The sequence below is a fragment of the Verticillium nonalfalfae genome, assembly GCF_003724135.2.
Source record: "Verticillium nonalfalfae strain VnAa140/NRRL 66861 chromosome Unknown scaffold_3, whole genome shotgun sequence".
In the NCBI taxonomy this organism is placed as follows: domain Eukaryota; kingdom Fungi; phylum Ascomycota; class Sordariomycetes; order Glomerellales; family Plectosphaerellaceae; genus Verticillium; species Verticillium nonalfalfae.
The window spans coordinates 356,825-373,414 of NW_021167228.1; the positions used below are offsets into that span (position 1 = coordinate 356,825).

Below are 16,590 nucleotides of genomic sequence, written 5' to 3' on the forward strand. Positions count from 1 at the left end.
CGCCGTAAGCTACCACATTCTTTGTGACAGCAAGACGTACTTGCAAGCCAAGAACTTATCCCTGTGTCGCAGGTGAGTCGCGCATTTTTTCCAACTGGAAATCTTAGTTTTGGAGTCTTTTTGGCGTACCTCTCTGATGTAGCTCCTTCCTTCCGTTTCAACACTTGATACAAACTCATGACGCTCAAAAAAGAGAAGAATCGACTTTTCTCGTTGATCATGTTGTTTTCTTGATTCAAATAGCTGAACGTCTGCCTGGTTTATCGGCTGTTTGTTCGCTTAGCTGCGTGCTTTCCTCACTTCTCTTTTTTTCAACTGCCGAAGTTTGGCACGAGAACACTTTTTCCTGACCACTTGCTCTAGTCCATCTCCATCATGATCGGTGAATCCATGATCGATGGCAAAAATTTGGGTGTCTCCCAGGCCGATGGCCAGGAGACCAGAACCGGCTGCGCCGACTGGGCTACCGCCTACCCAAGCGGTATCCCACTGAACTACAACATGGCCCATCACGTCGGCGAGGAATACCCCAAGTTCTACATCGAGAGCTATCTCCCAATGATGTTCTACACCGAGCCCCCCGAGGACCTCAAAGCCATCTTCAGCACCAAGAATGGACAGCTCAAGCCCCGCCGGCTGGAGCACGTTCTGCCCCGTCGCGAACTGAAGTTGTGGGACGCCGAAAAGATTCAGAATACGGCCAACTCTGTCCGTAAGAAGTTTTGGGCCAATATGCGCACCATGTCGGAGCCCAAGGCTTGGGCGGATCTGTATGATTACTTTGACGCCCACGACATCTACTACGAAGGCGCTCTCAACCTCTGGAACCTCATCTGCCAACTCTGGCAGGAAAACCAAAATCTCCTGACTGACCTCTACCGGACCATGTCTTGTGAGATTAGTATCTGGGCCGACGAGTGGCTAGAGCAGCCCGGCCACAAGGAAGCTTTACTCGCCTGGGATGCCGAGGAGACGATCGATATTCTCAATATCCTGTCCAGTGAGGAGATGAAGGATCTTCGAGGCGTTAACGCAGTCGACCTGGTTCTTGCTCGAGCAACTCTGGTTCATTGCCGTGACCAGTTGAAGAAGATTGAGTCTTCACTCCCTCAGCCCTACCCGGGCAACAGTCTGAAGGACAACTGGGCAGAGGTCAACAAGTGGCTTGGTAAGTGACTCCTTGCTCCACATTGATTTCGTGTTGATATTGGTATACTGACTGTGATCCCAACAGCTGGCCAACCTGTAGGCAGAACCACCAGTGGCTTGTTTAGTTCCCAGGATCGCCCTGCCATTGTTTGCAGCTCCATGTACAAAGACCAGGCCACCTCCATAGACGCAACGGTTTCTGGTGCTGAACCCGCCACCGGAGGGCTTGCTGGGCTCCTCGGCGAACGTACCGCTAACAGTGTCCACAAAGGTGAAAGTCAATCTCAGCAGAGCCAGGGTCCCATGGGTCATTATCAGGCTACACATGAGCCTGGAACCAACCTGGAGTCGTCTGCGGCTATTGCCTCTTCACGGAAATCGTCCAAGTCCGTCACCGACGTAGGCAAGAACGACAACAAGACACCTCGTGCCGATACAGTTGGAGCTCAGAAGAAAGCCAACGTCTCCCCCTCTATGGCAAAGACCCAACATCACGAGTCTATTGGCTTGCCAACTGGCACAGTCATGGGGGGTGGCTATGTCAACTCTCTCCAGATGGCCTCTGGCATGAATATGAACAACCCGGGGCTCGTATATAACGGGACACAATTCTTCCGGCCCTTTGACAGCATTGCCTTCCAGTCTATTGGTGCCGACTTCTCCATGATGGGCAAACAACAGCCGCCTATGGAATTCTACCCACAGCCGCCAGGCTTCAGTCATGCGTCAGAAATAGGCACAGCCAAGAACATGAATCACATGCTCAAGATGCCAAAGAACAGCACCAGAGCTGCTGATGAGTTCTGCAATCCTGACAGCCAGCGCCTCTCATCACTTAATCCTCCTCGCCAACGCTCGAACACTAATACAACGATCACCTCTTCTCACAGGGCTTACACGGGCACCCCTATGCAGTCCAACAACAATCCATGCAACTTCCGGAACAACGACTCTCGTGGTTCTCATAGCGGCGCAAACCTTCACGGTGGATGGATCCAGGATGGAAACCACGATCTCCATGGTCCGACTCACCGTCGCAGCCCTCAAAAGCACAATGGTCATGCACAGGGCCAAGGACGTCCGCGTGCCTGGTCCAAGGTGCCTTCAAATGAAACTTCGTGCCTCAATGCCGGCCCAAGCGACACGTACTGGGACTATGTCCCCTGCAGCTGCTCCTTTTGCGAGACCCGCAACCGTTCCGTGCACATATCCTTCAAGCCCCAGCTGCAAACCTCCATTCCTGATGCAGCAATCAGGGAAACCATCCATCGCGAGATGGCTCGCTACGGAGATGTTGAGTATATCATACCGTATAGGAAGGCTGTCGGATTTGCCTTGGCCTTCACAGCCCGGTAAGCACCTCGGCGTCGTGGAACCTTGCGAAGGTAACTAATGCTGACACTGGCATGCCTGACAGGTTCAAATCCGCTGCTCGCATCATGGAAGCGGCTAACGCGCCCAACATTGTCTGCCGCGAGCTATCCTGTAACATCGTCACGAGTGCCCCTTATCGGTCAGACTACGGTGCTGAATGGGCTCGGTTGAACGGCTCTCAGCTGCTCCACGGCGGCAACGGCCGTCGTAACTCCTTCACGCAACGGAATGCCGTCTACGGGGGGCAGCGTCCCCGGCTGATGTCCAATGCTACGGTCACTTCCCAAGGTTCGCCTCGCCGAGCCTCGGGCAGCACGCCCTCGGCGGCGAATGCTGTCATGATGCATCAGCTTGCTTTGCCTCCCAACTACTTCACGCCTGGCATTGGAAACAACGGTAGCTTCTTCCCTCCGCAAGCCGCCACCGGCGCGAATGCTACAGCGCCCACGGGTTCTGTCCTCCCCGTCGGGACTATTGCCCAGTCTCCTGCTCAACAATACCATCCATGGTACCATGCGCAGGCGCCGGGAGTTTCAATGCCGCCTTATCCTCACATGCACGCCATCAGTTCTCCGAAGGATCTGGCCGCCGTTCCTGAGTCTGGTGCTCGCGCCAGCCAGGGCACTGAGAAGGGAGCTGTAAGGAAAATTGCTTCGACGAACATGGCACAACGTCATCCTGAGCCGTATGGAGGCGGCAATCTCCCCGAAATCAAGCTTAAAGGCGAGCATGTTGATGTTGCCACTGATACGGTCACAACTCTAAGCAAGGCATGCACGGTTTGCTTGCCTCGGAGCCCAGAACAGTCGTCAGAGAATGCCACGCCGAAGAAGATGAATGCTGATTGTCATGAAGCCACCCAGAAGGCCAAATCCTTTGCTAGCAACGATGCGAATAACGACATTGGCAACGCTGTTGTTGGGACGCCCAAGGCCGCCACGGAAGAGGTTGCCGTCCCGACTACCTATGCGTCTATGTTGAAGATCGGCAGCAACCAGCCTTCTCCTGCCAAGATGTTTGACCAGGGTTCTGTAATGTCATCTGCCGCGCAGACTCCCACCAAGGTCAATTCCTCTCGTCCCAGTGAGAGGGCCCCGGTTGCACAGGCAGACGATCCCTTCGTCACCACTTCTGTTCACCCGCCGGGGGCCCATGTCGTGCCCTTGGAAACGACCTCTGATGAAAGCGGAAAGCCAAAGCCGTTGACCACGGTTACTCCTGAACCCTCTGGCCGCCGATGGCGTCAGAGTGAAATCTCCGATGCAGGCGAAGGCGACGAACCCATTATCGCCAGGAGCTGCAGTCAACATCATCATGTTGGTAGACAGCAAGAGAGGTCTTCGAGCACACCGCGGAACTTCTCTAAGTCTTCTGTAATACCCAATGAAAAGTCCAGCAAGAAGAAAATCTCGAAGAGGAAGAAGAAGATCGCTGGTGGAGACGTGCTTAGAACCGGTACCATTCAGCATCCTGGCGTCGACTCTGCTGGCAACACCAAGCTCATCTCCGCCACCTCGCCTGCGCGCATCGGACATCACCCTGACAAGCACCTCCTTTCGCCGGTCAAGAGGATGAGTAAAGGAGGCCCTACGTCTCAGTCGTCGTCCAAGCGACTTCAGGACGACAACGACAAGAAATTGTGCCAACTTGATACTACTGGCCATCCTGATATCACTGTCACTTCTGTCGATGCCGATTCTTCTTCTGATAGCCAGGCACACCAGGAGGGTGTTGATTCAGTTCATGATGACGGTGGTCCAGAAAAGCCCAAGGCTCTCAAGATTCATGTGCCCGACTCGTCACTGGAGCTTCCAGTCGCTTCGTCCCCGGCCACCGTAGACGGAAGCAGCGTCGCAGAGTCGTGGCACTCGGCCAAGTCTCGCCAGACCAGCGTCGAGTCCCTCAAAGCTGGGGACAAGTTGCGCGGCTCGGCCAACCAGCCCAGCACGCCCCCGGGTTCGAGCTGTGGAGAAGACTCGTCGACGCCTCGACGTGTTGTCAGCGCTGGAAGTGCTCTCAACCCCAAGGCTCGCGAGTTTGCATCGCCCGCCGCGGGTCTCCTCAAACGAGCTTCCGCAGTTGACCTCCGCGGCCTCGTTCCCCTGGGCCTGGGAGCCCAGCATCGCGTCTACCACCGTCAGCACCAGCATCAGGGCAGCATCGTCTCAGACACGTCGTCCCACACCGCCACGCCGGGCTGCACTCCCAGGAACACAAAGGGCCGCAATCGCAGAAACAGCGAAAGGGATCAGTCTATCTCGCCTCCACCCGGGGCCAAGCCTTCATTCGCGCTCCGCCCGGCCGCCAATTCATACGCGCCGTCAACGCGCGCTCCTTCGCCCCCGGGCAACGCCTTCTCCGCGCAGCATGCGTCCATCGAGGAGCAACTCAACCACACGCGCCACTATGAGGGCGGCAAAACGGGTTATCAGCCAGGTCTGGACACTCAGAGCCAGCCAGTTCATGTCGAACATGCAGACGTCATGCCCCTTGATGCCATCTCCACCGAGAGATCTCACACCAACAGCGCCACCTGTTCAGACGTTGCTCGGTCGCGTCAGCCGAAGCATAAGAAGTCCAAGGTCTGGAATAACAACAACAGAAAGAACAAGAAGGCCCAGCACGACCAGAACCGAAACCAGAGCCAGCACCTGAAGACCCAGCAGGCCCACCCAGACTAGCAGCAGGGACCCTCGGGCTCTTCCGGCAACGGCAAGGCCAAGCGCGGCGGAAAGGTCTCCGAAGGCACAAATGACAGCATAAGCGGCCCCGACCTTGGAGCTGCCGAGTTTCCAGCCCTGCCATCTCCTTCCAAGGACGACGCTGATGCGACCAAGGGCTTGACGGCTTTCGGCGCGCTGACTAAACTGACCTCGCCTCTCAAGTCGGCCATGAGCAAGCTGACCTCGGGTGGTATTCCAAAGGACGAAAGGACGGGCTCGCTGCCTGCGAAGCAAAAGGATGTCGATGACTCGCCTGCTGGTGAGGAGGACAGCAAGCAGTAGGATGATGCTCCGAGGTCTTTCTGCGACCTCATTTGAGCGCATGGTCGCTGGATTCAAGGCTATCTGGCCGGGCTTGCATTCGGGAATGGTTGCTTGCGAGTGGCAATACCGCCGTAGTGGCGTTAAGCTTTGCGTGCTTGCTTGTGTGCCGTGGCCAGAGTGCGGAATCGCAATTGGTTGAGAAGACGATGGATTCAGACGCGCTGTGTATGTGCGTGGATCCTTTCGTAGTGAGAGCTTCTAGGTTAAGCACTTTGATAGTGAATCAACTGGATCAAGGTTAATATGCTCGATATTCTGCAGTGATCTGCCAGCGTCTGGGAGGGTGAGCCTGCAAAACGTAGAATAAATGAAGTCCGCATCGCCCACGGGATGCAATCCTCGACAAGTAAACAGGACCAGTCAGTCTATTCAGCCGGTAATGTACAGAGGTGCGCTGTCGGCCTCGTCTTCCTCCCTGCTAGCGAACGTGACCAACACTCTACGCTGTGGTCCTGACCAGCCCAGTCACGGTCTCCTCGATCTGCTTGTCGGACAGACCCTCGAGGCTCTGCGACTTCTCGACGCCGTATTCTACACCGACATGTCAGCGGGCTTCTTCGATTTCATTCTCGTCGTCTGAGGGTGGTTTCGAGGCGTGTGCTAACCGTATCGCGCAAACACCTTGGGCAGGGTGCCGGCCGCTTCGCGCAGCATGATGGGGGTCTGAGGGTTGTGCTTCTTCATGGTGGGGTATGTCCTCGTGAGGAAAGACCTGGCCGAGGAAACGAGAGGTCAGCATTGAGGATGATGGCCCGGCGGGAGAGGAGGGTTGCTTGCGTACCTGGTCGCGGCGCTGTGCTCGGAGGTCTGGCAGAAGAGGAAGCGCACCTCCTTGAGGGCCGTGGTGAAAGCGTACTTGCCAGACATGATCGCTGGCGTGTGGCGGCGGAGGTTCAAGCAGGTGTGGTGGTTCAATGGCTCGGCAACGGTATCTTGTTCTGGTTGCTCAATCGGGGGGTGGATGGAAGCTCTGGCGTTGAGGATTGACGAAAGTTGACGATTCACGTTGCTCGGATTACCCACCTCGTGCATAACCCGCTTTAGACGCTGATGCACGGAAATTGCACAACTGCTCGAGGCTGCACAAAAGGTCTCGGAAGCCATCCCGTTATCGCTGGCTGGCTGGCTGGCGCTTGTTTCCGGTTAACTCCGCCCAACGCCAATCCAATTCCTCCAACAAGATCCTCCACACGTCAAAAGTTGCCCGCCCAGGATCGGAGCTTTTGGGTTAGACGAACAACCGCTCTCCCACGTCGTGACAATCGCACCCGTACGTCCATCTCCGCTCTCTCCCGCCCGCCCCGACCGCCGCTCTACAGGACAACCTCTCCGACGACTGCGATTTCCGAACCACGCTGCTTGCCGACTCTCCTTCGACCCACCTCAACAGAAATCCATTCCAAGACTCCCTCTACACCAACGGCAGGCAAGATGGCCCCCACGACCAACATCTTCCGCGCTTCGCGGCCCATCTTCCAGCAGCAGATGTTCACCGGTGCCGCCGGCGCCCGCACCCGTGCCGCCTTCCAGAACCCCGCCTTCCGCGCGAGGATCTTCCGCGAGGGTTCCAAGCGCTGGCAGAGCGCCGACGCCGGCGCCGAGAGCCAGGCCCAGCAGAGCTGGTTCAAGCGCATGTGGGACAGCCCCATTGGCTTGAAGACGGTGCACTTCTGGGCGCCCGTCATGAAGGTACGTACGACGGGTCTTTCCCTCTCCGTGTTGTTCCTTGTATTCGTATGAGAATGCGTAGCATACTGCCCCAGAAGTATCGGCAGACCTCTGTGCCGTGAAGGCTGCTGGGTATGGATAGGCACGCAGAAACCACCAGATGCGCGGGAAATGGGATACGCCGGAAGGCGACAGACAGACAGAACATACGGGCTAACCGGCGACTATAGTGGGCCATCGTCCTCGCCGGCATCTCCGACTTCTTCCGCCCCGCTGAGAAGCTCTCCCTGACCCAGAACGGCGCCCTCACGGCGACGGGCCTCATCTGGACCCGTTGGTGCTTGATCATCAAGCCCCGCAACGTCCTGTAAGTGCTCTCTGGCCCCCCGTCGTCCACGACGCGGCGAGCGAGCTTCTCCTCTCTGACCTGTTTCGCAGCCTCGCCACCGTCAACTTCTTCATGGGCATCGTCGGCATCATCCAGGTCACCCGTATCCTGATGTACGAGCAGTCCAAGAAGAACTCCGTCGCCGGCGTCGTCGAGGACCTCAAGCAGGACGTCAAGGACAACGTCCCCAACCCCATCAAGGACAGCACCTCCAGCCCTTCATCCTAGAGGGTGGCACACACTCACCGACTGACACATGTCTATACGATGACTGGGCTGTGGAAGACTGGGCTGCGGGGATTGGCCAGGGCTGCGTGAGGCGCGCACCCGAGGCGTACAGGGAGGAGAAGCGAGTGATCTGGGACGTGCAAGGCGATCGAGAGCACCGACTTTCGGTGAGGAATGAGAGGGCTGGATCAAGGGGATTAGCCTGGCATCGACAGCTTTTTCTTTCTCCTTCTTGAAGACCCCTCTTTTCCTACTTCGCGATGGCCAGGTGGGCCGATTGAGGAGGCGGGCTAGAGGATAGACGTTCTGCAGGCATTGCCTGACGGGCTATTCTTGTAAAGTAGCGTCGCTAGAGCGCCATAAATGATTATCTGACTTGGAAATCCGGCGCGAGCACAACCTCGTCTGCCGGTCTTGACTAGTTACCACGGGTCGTCAAGGCCATGGGTATTGGATGTTCTGTAGCCTTGGAATTAGAGCATATTTCGCAGATCCATCAGGCGAACTGCAACATGGTATGGCAAGCAAATAATCATGTGCAAGCACGGTTGGTGCAGGACTGAGAATGATGGGATGTGTCCCTGACGAAGCTGTTTGGGGAAGAATCACTTTCCAAGGCCACCACATACTATTGACGTTTCTATGACTGAAATGCCTGTTTGTCACACATCGAGGCATGAGGCAAGCTATACCTCTCATTGCCAGTGACGATGTCCAAGTCGTCTATTTAACGATCTGATCATGGGATATCTGCGTATTAGAGCAAGTACCTATCATCCCCAGCCCCATGCGGTTGTTCGCAGAAGCACAAATTCAAGAACCACCACAGTGTTACATGATGCCGACATTGCCTGGGACCTGATGTGGCTGCATTGGCCACTGCTCCTTCCGCCGGCGATCGTCGTCTTGGACCAGCCACTACCCTCATTAACTCGACCTGAATACACACAGGTCCCTGGTCGTCATCTCCTTGGACTCGCCGTCGATTTTGAAATATGAAGCTTGTCCTGGCTCCTGCTGGTCCGCCAAGCTCCAATGTATGCAGCTAATCGCTTCTCGAGGTAGTTCAGTCCAATAATTTGTTGCATGCTCCGTACCCGCTTGCATTGCTCATTAGCATGGGGCAATTATTATCTAGCGCACGTTGTTCGTTCCACGTGAGAGGAGGCAGCCCGGCTGCAGCTCCGAACATCCGTATGTTTAATTCTGTGCTTTGTGGCAGTTCATCGAAACACTATAGCCATTAGTTGGTGCTGATTGCAATAATATCCGGGCCAAAAACTCACCCTCCTGTTGTTTACCCATCTTGCTCCGCGACACACGCTCGCGCTGTCGGGGGCCTGCTTTGCCATTGCCGACTCTCTTCAGATCCTCTAGTCGCTCACGCGCTTTGGGAAAATCTTGGGCTGCAAAGAATCGTCGGTCAGTTACCGTTTATCATGTCGCAGGGTCACCATACTTACCAGCCGCGCGCCAGTACCAGCGCTTCGCATCCTCCAAGTTTGCTGGCGCACCAATGCCCACCTCGGTAAAGTAACCCATGGCATACTCAGCCTTGGCCAAGCCCGCAATCGCGGCCTTGCGCGCCCATAGGTATGCTTCGGTGTCGCTCTGCTGAAGAACTCCCTCGCTTCCGGTCAGGTACCAGCCACTGAGGGCCAACTCGGCCTGATGCTCTTCCTGGGTGGCAGCCTTGGAATACCACATGATGGACTGTCTTGGGTCGACGGGGCAGCCCATGAGTCCATACTCATACACGCAGCCAAGGCGGAACTGGGAAAACTTGTAACCCAGCTCTGCGGCCTGCTGGAACAGTTGCAGTGCATATGTCTCATCCTTGACAATCGCATCATTCGGCCCGGCTGCTTCGTAGAGCAAGCCAAGTTCGTGAAGCGCATGAGGGTTCTCAGGGTCCGCGCGCTCGGCAGCGCGCTTGAGCCAGCCTACCGCCTCCCGCGGGTTCTTCTGCTGGCCGAGTAAGCCCTTGAGCAGTATCATGCCCACCTTGTACATCGCAGGCGTGTCGCCGAGCGTTGCAGCCCTCTTGTACCACTGTATCGCCTTCAGCGGATCACGCCTCGTGCCGCCACCATCTTCATTGCCAATTTCGCAACATACAGCCGTCCTGTACGCAGCAGCGGCGTGCCCAAGCTTGGCGGCCGATTGGTACAAGGTGAAAGCCTCCTTGTTCTCCGGCTCAGCGCTGAACAAGCCACGTCCGAGTGAGTCGGCGTACAGAAACATCGCATCGAGGTTCTGGGCATTTGATAGCTTCTTCAGGATTTTGCTCGCGTCCATTAGGTATCGCTCTCGTGCGCGGCCTCGGCCTCGTTGGTCGGCAATCTTGGCAACAAGCACATCAGCCGCTTCGATCAGTCGTTTGGCCAGTCGCAGAGCAGATTCCTGGTCGTTGGGGTCATTTTTGATAACCATGCGTAGGTGCTCGAGCTCCTCATTTGTTACGGGTGGTTGAGCTGCTTTGGTGGAGGCGGGCGTTCCAGAATTGCGTTGCGGTTCGGGAGGAGCTTGTTGTTGTGGGCCGGCCATTGGGCTTTGCGATGTGCCATTGTAGTTGCGCACTGGCATCGGTCGGTCATTCACGTTCATGGCAGAGCCTGCCATGTGCCCGGGACGCACTGGCGCGGGATGGTAAGGCAAGGTATCTGATCGCTGGGGCGCGGGGCCATTCGGTAGACCAGGTCTCACCGGCACTGGCCCGCCCGCACCCGACTGGTGTTCCCATCCATTCTGATCATATGAATCCTGGTGAGAGCCATGCCGTGCGCCGTTGATTGGAGGCATGGGAGGCGCGTCGCCTACCATCTCGAACACAGCCGCCTGGGGTTGCCTCAGATTTGGTTGAGACTTCATGCCCCTGAGATCCGGTGTGCGCCCTGGCCCGGGTTGTGGTCCTGACGGCATTGCAGGGTGTCCCTGATGGTCGAAGGACCCGCGGGCCCTACCGGGCTCCTCAAAGCTGGGAGCTCCCGAGTTGACGGATGGCGGGTTTCGAGCATACTCCGGGTTGCTCATCCGTGAGGGAGTGTAGTACGAATCGAGAACATCACCGACTACTTCTTGGTGATCGCCCCCGTAATAGCCCTGGTCGCCGTTGTCGTAGCCTCCGTAGCCCCCCGCAGACTGCGGGACTTCTTGAACCGGCGGGTACATGCGTTGAGGCGGTGGCCGGTGACTTTGCGATGTCGCTGGCCTTGCTGGTGGTGGGACCCCTCGGTCGGGCGCTGTATTGTACGGCATTGTTCCCGTACGTTGAAGAGGCCCCCGAGCCATGGGATCTACATTTGTCGGCATGGTCATACTGCGACCTGGCGGGCCGAATTCGTTGGCCGGTGGAGGAGCCCCGTATGCGTCGTCTCGGTATTTGGCGCCGAACTGGGGTGCTGGAGCTGGGCCTCGACGCGAGTTCTCATATTGTTGGTAGCCTCGGGGAGGACCTCTGGCATCCATGGGAGGCCGGCCATAATCGCCCTCAGGAGATCGCATCTGATTACGCTGGGCACCACCGCCTCCGGGAGGGGGCCCGTTTCGCGGCCCTGCGATGTCCATGCCGGCCATTTGGCTAATCATATCTGACTCTTGTTCAAAATCTGCCCGGCGCTGATGGCCAGGGAAAACCGGAAAGGCGCCGCCGAATCCTCCAACCGTGTCAGGACTGATCGGACCTGCATCCATCGAGGGTCGCTGGCGACTCGCTGATCTTTGTCAGTACGGTAAGCGACTCAGAGATGCGGATGCTGTACTCACATGCCGGGTCCGAGTTGGCCGAACGCTCATACTGCATCGGCCTACCACCTCTTGCCGGTGGACCATTTGCAAAGCCTCTGCCGGGGCCAGGAGGGCCGCCTCGAGGAGGGAGAGGGGCGCTTCTTGCAGAGTCAGCGGTTGGGGGTCTCGCCATCGGACCACCCCGTCCCATCGGCGGCCTGCCTCCACGCCCAGGGCCTGGGCCTGGGCCAGGGCCGTATTGATCTTGGGGAGGATATTGCTGGTTCGGTGGAGGGCCACGACCATAGCCCTGGTCGTGATGGTGCTGCCCGCCGTAGTTCTGGCCATAACCACCATTGTCGTATTGATCATAGGCATAGTTGTCCTGGTAGCCGTCGTATTGCTGCTGAGGCGCATCGTAGTGTTGGGGAGGGCCTTGTTGATAGGCTTCGAGAGGTGGACCTGGCCGTTGCGCTCCGGGGCCAGGGTAAGGCCGTTGCGCCGGATAACCGCCCTCGTACGCCATTGCTTCCTTCCACCGCTTGAAAATGACCGGTGTTCAAAGTTTAGAAGGCCTTGTTGGTAGAAAGAAGGGGGAGGCTCGAATGCGATTCGAATGGACCCTCGCCCCACGTGCTTCCTTTGCGCAGTCGCGGTTTCGATCCGAAGTGCAAGATTAATGTCGTTGACGGGGTCCAACCGGAAAAGAAACAACCAATGAGGTTGTCGTGGTCCAGAAATATATCCAAACCAACGCCTGGCTATCCTGTGGTGCCGGCGTGCCGAGGCCTCGATGTCCAAAGCCCTGCGGTCAGGGATTGCGTTTGGGGTTGGTTCGGTGCGATCGTCGTTTCTCAGAAGGGCAGATCGCGCGGCGTTTGGTCTTTGCTGGTGGTCCACGGAATGCCGCTCCGTACACACTTTGACGCAAGGAAAGTGAAGGGAGAAATGCGTCGAGGTAAAGTCGCTGTTGCTCGTTCGGATTTGTGTTGGCCCTATTTGAAACACTGGGATGGCGACGCTCCGTATGTACCGGCTGGGGGCTGAAGGGAGGGGGGGGGGGTTCGAGGTTAGACGGGAAAGCCACCTGTTGCCACAGACGAAGGGCGCTGGCGGCGGGGGTTCGAGGAGTCGATCAGGGGTGGAAATGGGCTTTCTGACGAGTGGCCCAGATTTTGGTCACGCAGAAACCCGAGTGTCTCTGTGCGAGTCGAGTGAGCGGAGAGATTGGCTTGTGTGGCCTGGTGTGGCCGTTGCAAAGGCCCTTTGCTGATTTGTATGTGGTCTCTGGACAACTGCGGACGGCCAAGTCCACCCTGAACCTAGGGGACCATGTGAGCATAAGGAAATGGGAGGCGAGGAGCAGAGAAGGCCCCTCCCCCCTGCCACCTTCCGTCGAAAGATGTGGGTGCTACTGGTCCCTGGAACGCCCCAGCCGTTAACAGACTAGCAGAGATGCCAGGCGGGCAGGTGCGCCCCAGTCACGGGTGGAGGGGGACAAAGGTCCCTGGAAGGCGCTACTGGTTGCTGGGTTCTAGCCCCGCAATATCGCCTGTCGTCTGTCGCCTTCTGCCTGCCCCCACCCTGAAGCACCCTCATCATTCTGCCTTGTCTGTTCGCGAGACCGAGTCGACTCAGGCAGCGCCAGATGGACGGCACGAGAGCCTCGAGTCCCCGGTGCCCAGTCTCCAGTCCGCTACTGGTCCACTGAAAACTCGGCGTTGGCTGGGCTGAGGTCAGATACCTGGCCTCGTCCCGCCCGGCTCGCCTCATTGCGACATGCGTCCCTATTTCCGGCTCATGCTGCTATTCATCCTAGATAGGTAGGTAGGTTGGGTAACTTAGGTAGTACGGGCTGGTACCAGCAGACTGAGCGAGGGTCACTGATCCGTCACCATCTAATCCAAGTCCCTACGTGTGGCATTCTTTCACCGAATACCGTGCATGACCACAACACGATATTCTCAGGGCGACGACTAGGACATCAGCATGAACACTCTCTCAGCAGAGAGCAAGACAGACTCTGGTTCTATTTCGGTCCTCTGGCTTCTTCATTTGCCAGGCAATGCGCAGGTCTTACCTCGTTGCGCAAACCTCCATGTCGTACCAGGGCCGTGTATCAGAAGGCCAGACAACAGCGTGATTGGCCCTAACACCTCCCACTACCTAGGGGGGCTCAGGATCGTCCTGGCTTCACGTCGCTCCATTCTTACCAAGGTCTGCGGCACCACCTGTCAGGGGCGCGCTGTGACCTTGGTAGGGGCTAGGATAGCATCCGTCCGTCGATGCGACATTCTCTGACGTCGGCTCGCCACGAGAGCCGGCTGCGGTTGTCATGCATCTAGGCTGTCAAGAGTCTCCATCATATGCTTTCAACTTCAACCCACGCAAGCGCCATGCCGTCCCATGTTGGCCAAAAAAAATCTTGACGCCGAAGACTCTTTCCACCAGCGTCCGGATCGTTGTGACGGGGCTGCCAATGTCCTCGCAACCCGCAAAGGGGCCGATGATTCTCCATTCGGGCTTGGCGGGATGCCTCCGAGAATCCCAGGGGTTATCTTCTCCATTCTACGTCGGCCCAAGATGTTGGCACGGCACACGGGGCCGGATTGCGCCGCTATTTTCCGGGGGGGGGGGGGCCAGTCGCTGCACGATTCGGTATTGCGACTCTCTGTGGCGGTGAGACCGCCAACACTGAGCAGACAACTCGTCAGGCGACCCCGTTCGCGACATGGACTCAGCATTGGCGGCCTCTCTGACGGGACTGCCAAAGATCGGCACCCGTCGTGGCGCCCTCATCGTCAGCTTGATGACTTGCCATGAACCGCGAATACGCGGCAAGCCCAAGCTTGATACCTACCACTAGATAAAGAGGCCTGCAATTCATGCCCACACGTCGCCTTGGTGGAGAGTGCGCCCGGTTCTCGCCTCCCAGCTGCATTGGTTCCTGCAGCGGAAGACCTGTTAGCGCCGAGGCGCCGTGTCGATCCGGTATGATGTACCGCGGCTGCGGCTGGCTCATCACTACCCAATTGAGCTGCATTCTTCTGGAGTTGGTCAGACTGGGGAAAAGATCCTGCACTGGCCACAGCACATGGCGAGCAACGCATCCGCGAAATGGTTAGGCAGGGCGACCGACGGTAAGAGTCGGTGGGAAAATGATTGCCGACCACACGGCACCTGAGCAAAGAATGCTGTACCGTTCAGTTTCTCCAGGTCAGTGCCGCAGCTTGTGGCTAGTGACGGCCGTGAGCCGCAGTGGGGGGCTTCACAAGTCTCCGGTTTGGACCAAGGAGGTCGGCAGCATTCCTCTGGCATCGCATGGACTACGCTGCAGAAAGGTACTCCAAGGCTTATTCAGAAGCAGCCGCTTCCGTTCGCGACAGGAATGTAAGCGTTAAGTGTGCTATTTCCGGGTCCTTGGTGTAGAATATGCCAAGGCGCAAATACCACTGTACCCCAATCCCTAGGCCAGAGAGCTGATGACGTGCAGACTTCTTGTCCAACGTCTCACCGCCTTCCATTTCGAGCACCACTTGACCCGTCATTGACGGCACGCCTCCACGACTTTGGTCTGGCTACGATTTGACACAGCATACCCTGCGCGAGAGAGTGCAAGCAGCCCAGCACACCAAAGCCAAAAATGCCGAAGCCGTTCAATTGGAGATTATGGACAAAGATGGCCGTCGGGTGAGTTTCTGTGTCTCCAGTTCGATCGCTTGCATGACTGACCATCCTTTCGCAGCGGCGGCGTCTGCGTGATCGGCGGACCAGCCTTCACGATGTGGCTCACGCCCACTGAGGAGGAGCTTTTCAAACGATACAACCCAGATCTGCAGAAACGCAGCTTGGAGAGGAGAGAGCAGACGCAGCAGGAGTTTGATCAGTACGTGGGGAAGCTGAAGGAGCTGTCCAAGTCCAACAAACCACGTAAGTCGACGGAGCCCACAGTACCCGACAAGCTTTTCCGGAATCTGATGCCATGTAGTTTGGACGGCATGGGAAGACGAAATCAAAGCGAAGAAGGAGACGGACAGGCAAGCGCACCAAACGAAAGCGAACGAGCTTGCGCTGCAACAAGAGGCTATGAGGAGAGAGGCGGGAGTTTCCAAATGAGCAATTCAGGGCTTCAGAGGAAACAAATGGCGAGTTATGATTTTCTGTACGATGTGTATAACACTATTGGGAACATGCTTCATACCAAGTTCATTCGAGTACGAACCTCTGGGGCGGGATGAATTTTGTCGTTAATGGACGTATGTGAGACCCTTGTGAGGACCATGACACTGCCGATGCTACTAGTGTCTATCTATATTCACCATCGAGAGTCATGGACATGAGTCCTGTCGCTGGAGGGACTTTCTATTCCGATCAACCCTTGAATGTGAGTACCTACGAATCCTCGATGTTGGCAGGCTTAATTATGCATCACAGACATGTGTATTGCTCAACATGATGAGCAATATAACATTCACGTAGCCTTCTGCACTACTGAATACACAGAAACCTTCTCGCGAGCACTATGCTAATTGTAAGGCGGCTGGTCAGTGAATAGATGTCAAGACTCAAGACCACTCTCGGTGTGGGTCCAGAGCCCCGGTGGCCAATGCGGGGTGAATCGGTGAGCTGCCGGAGAGGACGTCGGACATTAGTAATTCCTCAAGCGAAGAATTCTTGGCGGCGCACAAAAACCATCTTCCCCAATAGCCATCATCATCAGGTCAGCCTCGCGACGTAAAACGGATCAGACGAATTGAGGTGAGTGACGCAGGAGGGCCCTTACGCAGCAGTCACGATCTCGTGAAGCCGGAAATGATTTTTATCCGACTCAAAAATGGCTAATGCGTCCGATGCGTAGCTCACAGCCCTGTACACCGAATTATCCCACCGCAAACCTCCGGTCCCTTTCGATTCAATATGGCCGACATTCAGGAACGCCTCAAGAAGCTCGGCGCTGTTGCGCGGACTGGTACGTCCATTTCTCCATGAAGCTACATTTATTCTAAGAGG

At 56.8% G+C, this 16,590-nt stretch overlaps 5 protein-coding genes across 5 annotated transcripts; 3 read left to right on the top strand and 2 right to left on the bottom strand.

Annotated features, from left to right (window-relative positions):
* Nucleotides 1-375: 375 nt before the first annotated feature.
* Nucleotides 376-5,528, top strand: D7B24_005063 (uncharacterized protein; the record flags this gene model as incomplete). Its single annotated transcript, XM_028639225.1, has 4 exons — nucleotides 376-1,168; nucleotides 1,421-2,501; nucleotides 2,567-4,982; nucleotides 5,208-5,528. The coding sequence occupies 4 exons, from the start codon at nucleotides 376-378 to the stop codon at nucleotides 5,526-5,528; spliced, it is 4,611 nt and encodes a 1,536-aa protein (XP_028499132.1).
* A 481-nt stretch (nucleotides 5,529-6,009) lies between these two features.
* Nucleotides 6,010-6,437, bottom strand: D7B24_005064 (uncharacterized protein; the record flags this gene model as incomplete). The annotated part of the gene is made up of 3 exons (XM_028639226.1): nucleotides 6,010-6,101; nucleotides 6,176-6,282; nucleotides 6,352-6,437. The coding sequence occupies 3 exons, from the start codon at nucleotides 6,435-6,437 to the stop codon at nucleotides 6,010-6,012; spliced, it is 285 nt and encodes a 94-aa protein (XP_028499133.1).
* Nucleotides 6,438-7,001: 564 nt separating this feature from the next.
* On the top strand, nucleotides 7,002-7,854 carry D7B24_005065 (uncharacterized protein; the record flags this gene model as incomplete). The annotated part of the gene is made up of 3 exons (XM_028639227.1): nucleotides 7,002-7,259; nucleotides 7,469-7,605; nucleotides 7,677-7,854. The coding sequence occupies 3 exons, from the start codon at nucleotides 7,002-7,004 to the stop codon at nucleotides 7,852-7,854; spliced, it is 573 nt and encodes a 190-aa protein (XP_028499134.1).
* Nucleotides 7,855-9,077: 1,223 nt separating this feature from the next.
* On the bottom strand, nucleotides 9,078-12,106 carry D7B24_005066 (uncharacterized protein; the record flags this gene model as incomplete). Its single annotated transcript, XM_028639228.1, has 5 exons — nucleotides 9,078-9,088; nucleotides 9,141-9,260; nucleotides 9,318-11,567; nucleotides 11,652-11,741; nucleotides 11,884-12,106. 5 exons carry the CDS (start codon nucleotides 12,104-12,106, stop codon nucleotides 9,078-9,080), a joined length of 2,694 nt encoding a protein of 897 aa, XP_028499135.1.
* A 3,117-nt stretch (nucleotides 12,107-15,223) lies between these two features.
* On the top strand, nucleotides 15,224-16,569 carry CBP4 (assembly factor cbp4; the record flags this gene model as incomplete). The annotated part of the gene is made up of 5 exons (XM_028639229.1): nucleotides 15,224-15,270; nucleotides 15,326-15,510; nucleotides 15,569-15,684; nucleotides 16,084-16,111; nucleotides 16,439-16,569. 5 exons carry the CDS (start codon nucleotides 15,224-15,226, stop codon nucleotides 16,567-16,569), a joined length of 507 nt encoding a protein of 168 aa, XP_028499136.1.
* Between the last annotated feature and the right edge of the window lie 21 nt (nucleotides 16,570-16,590).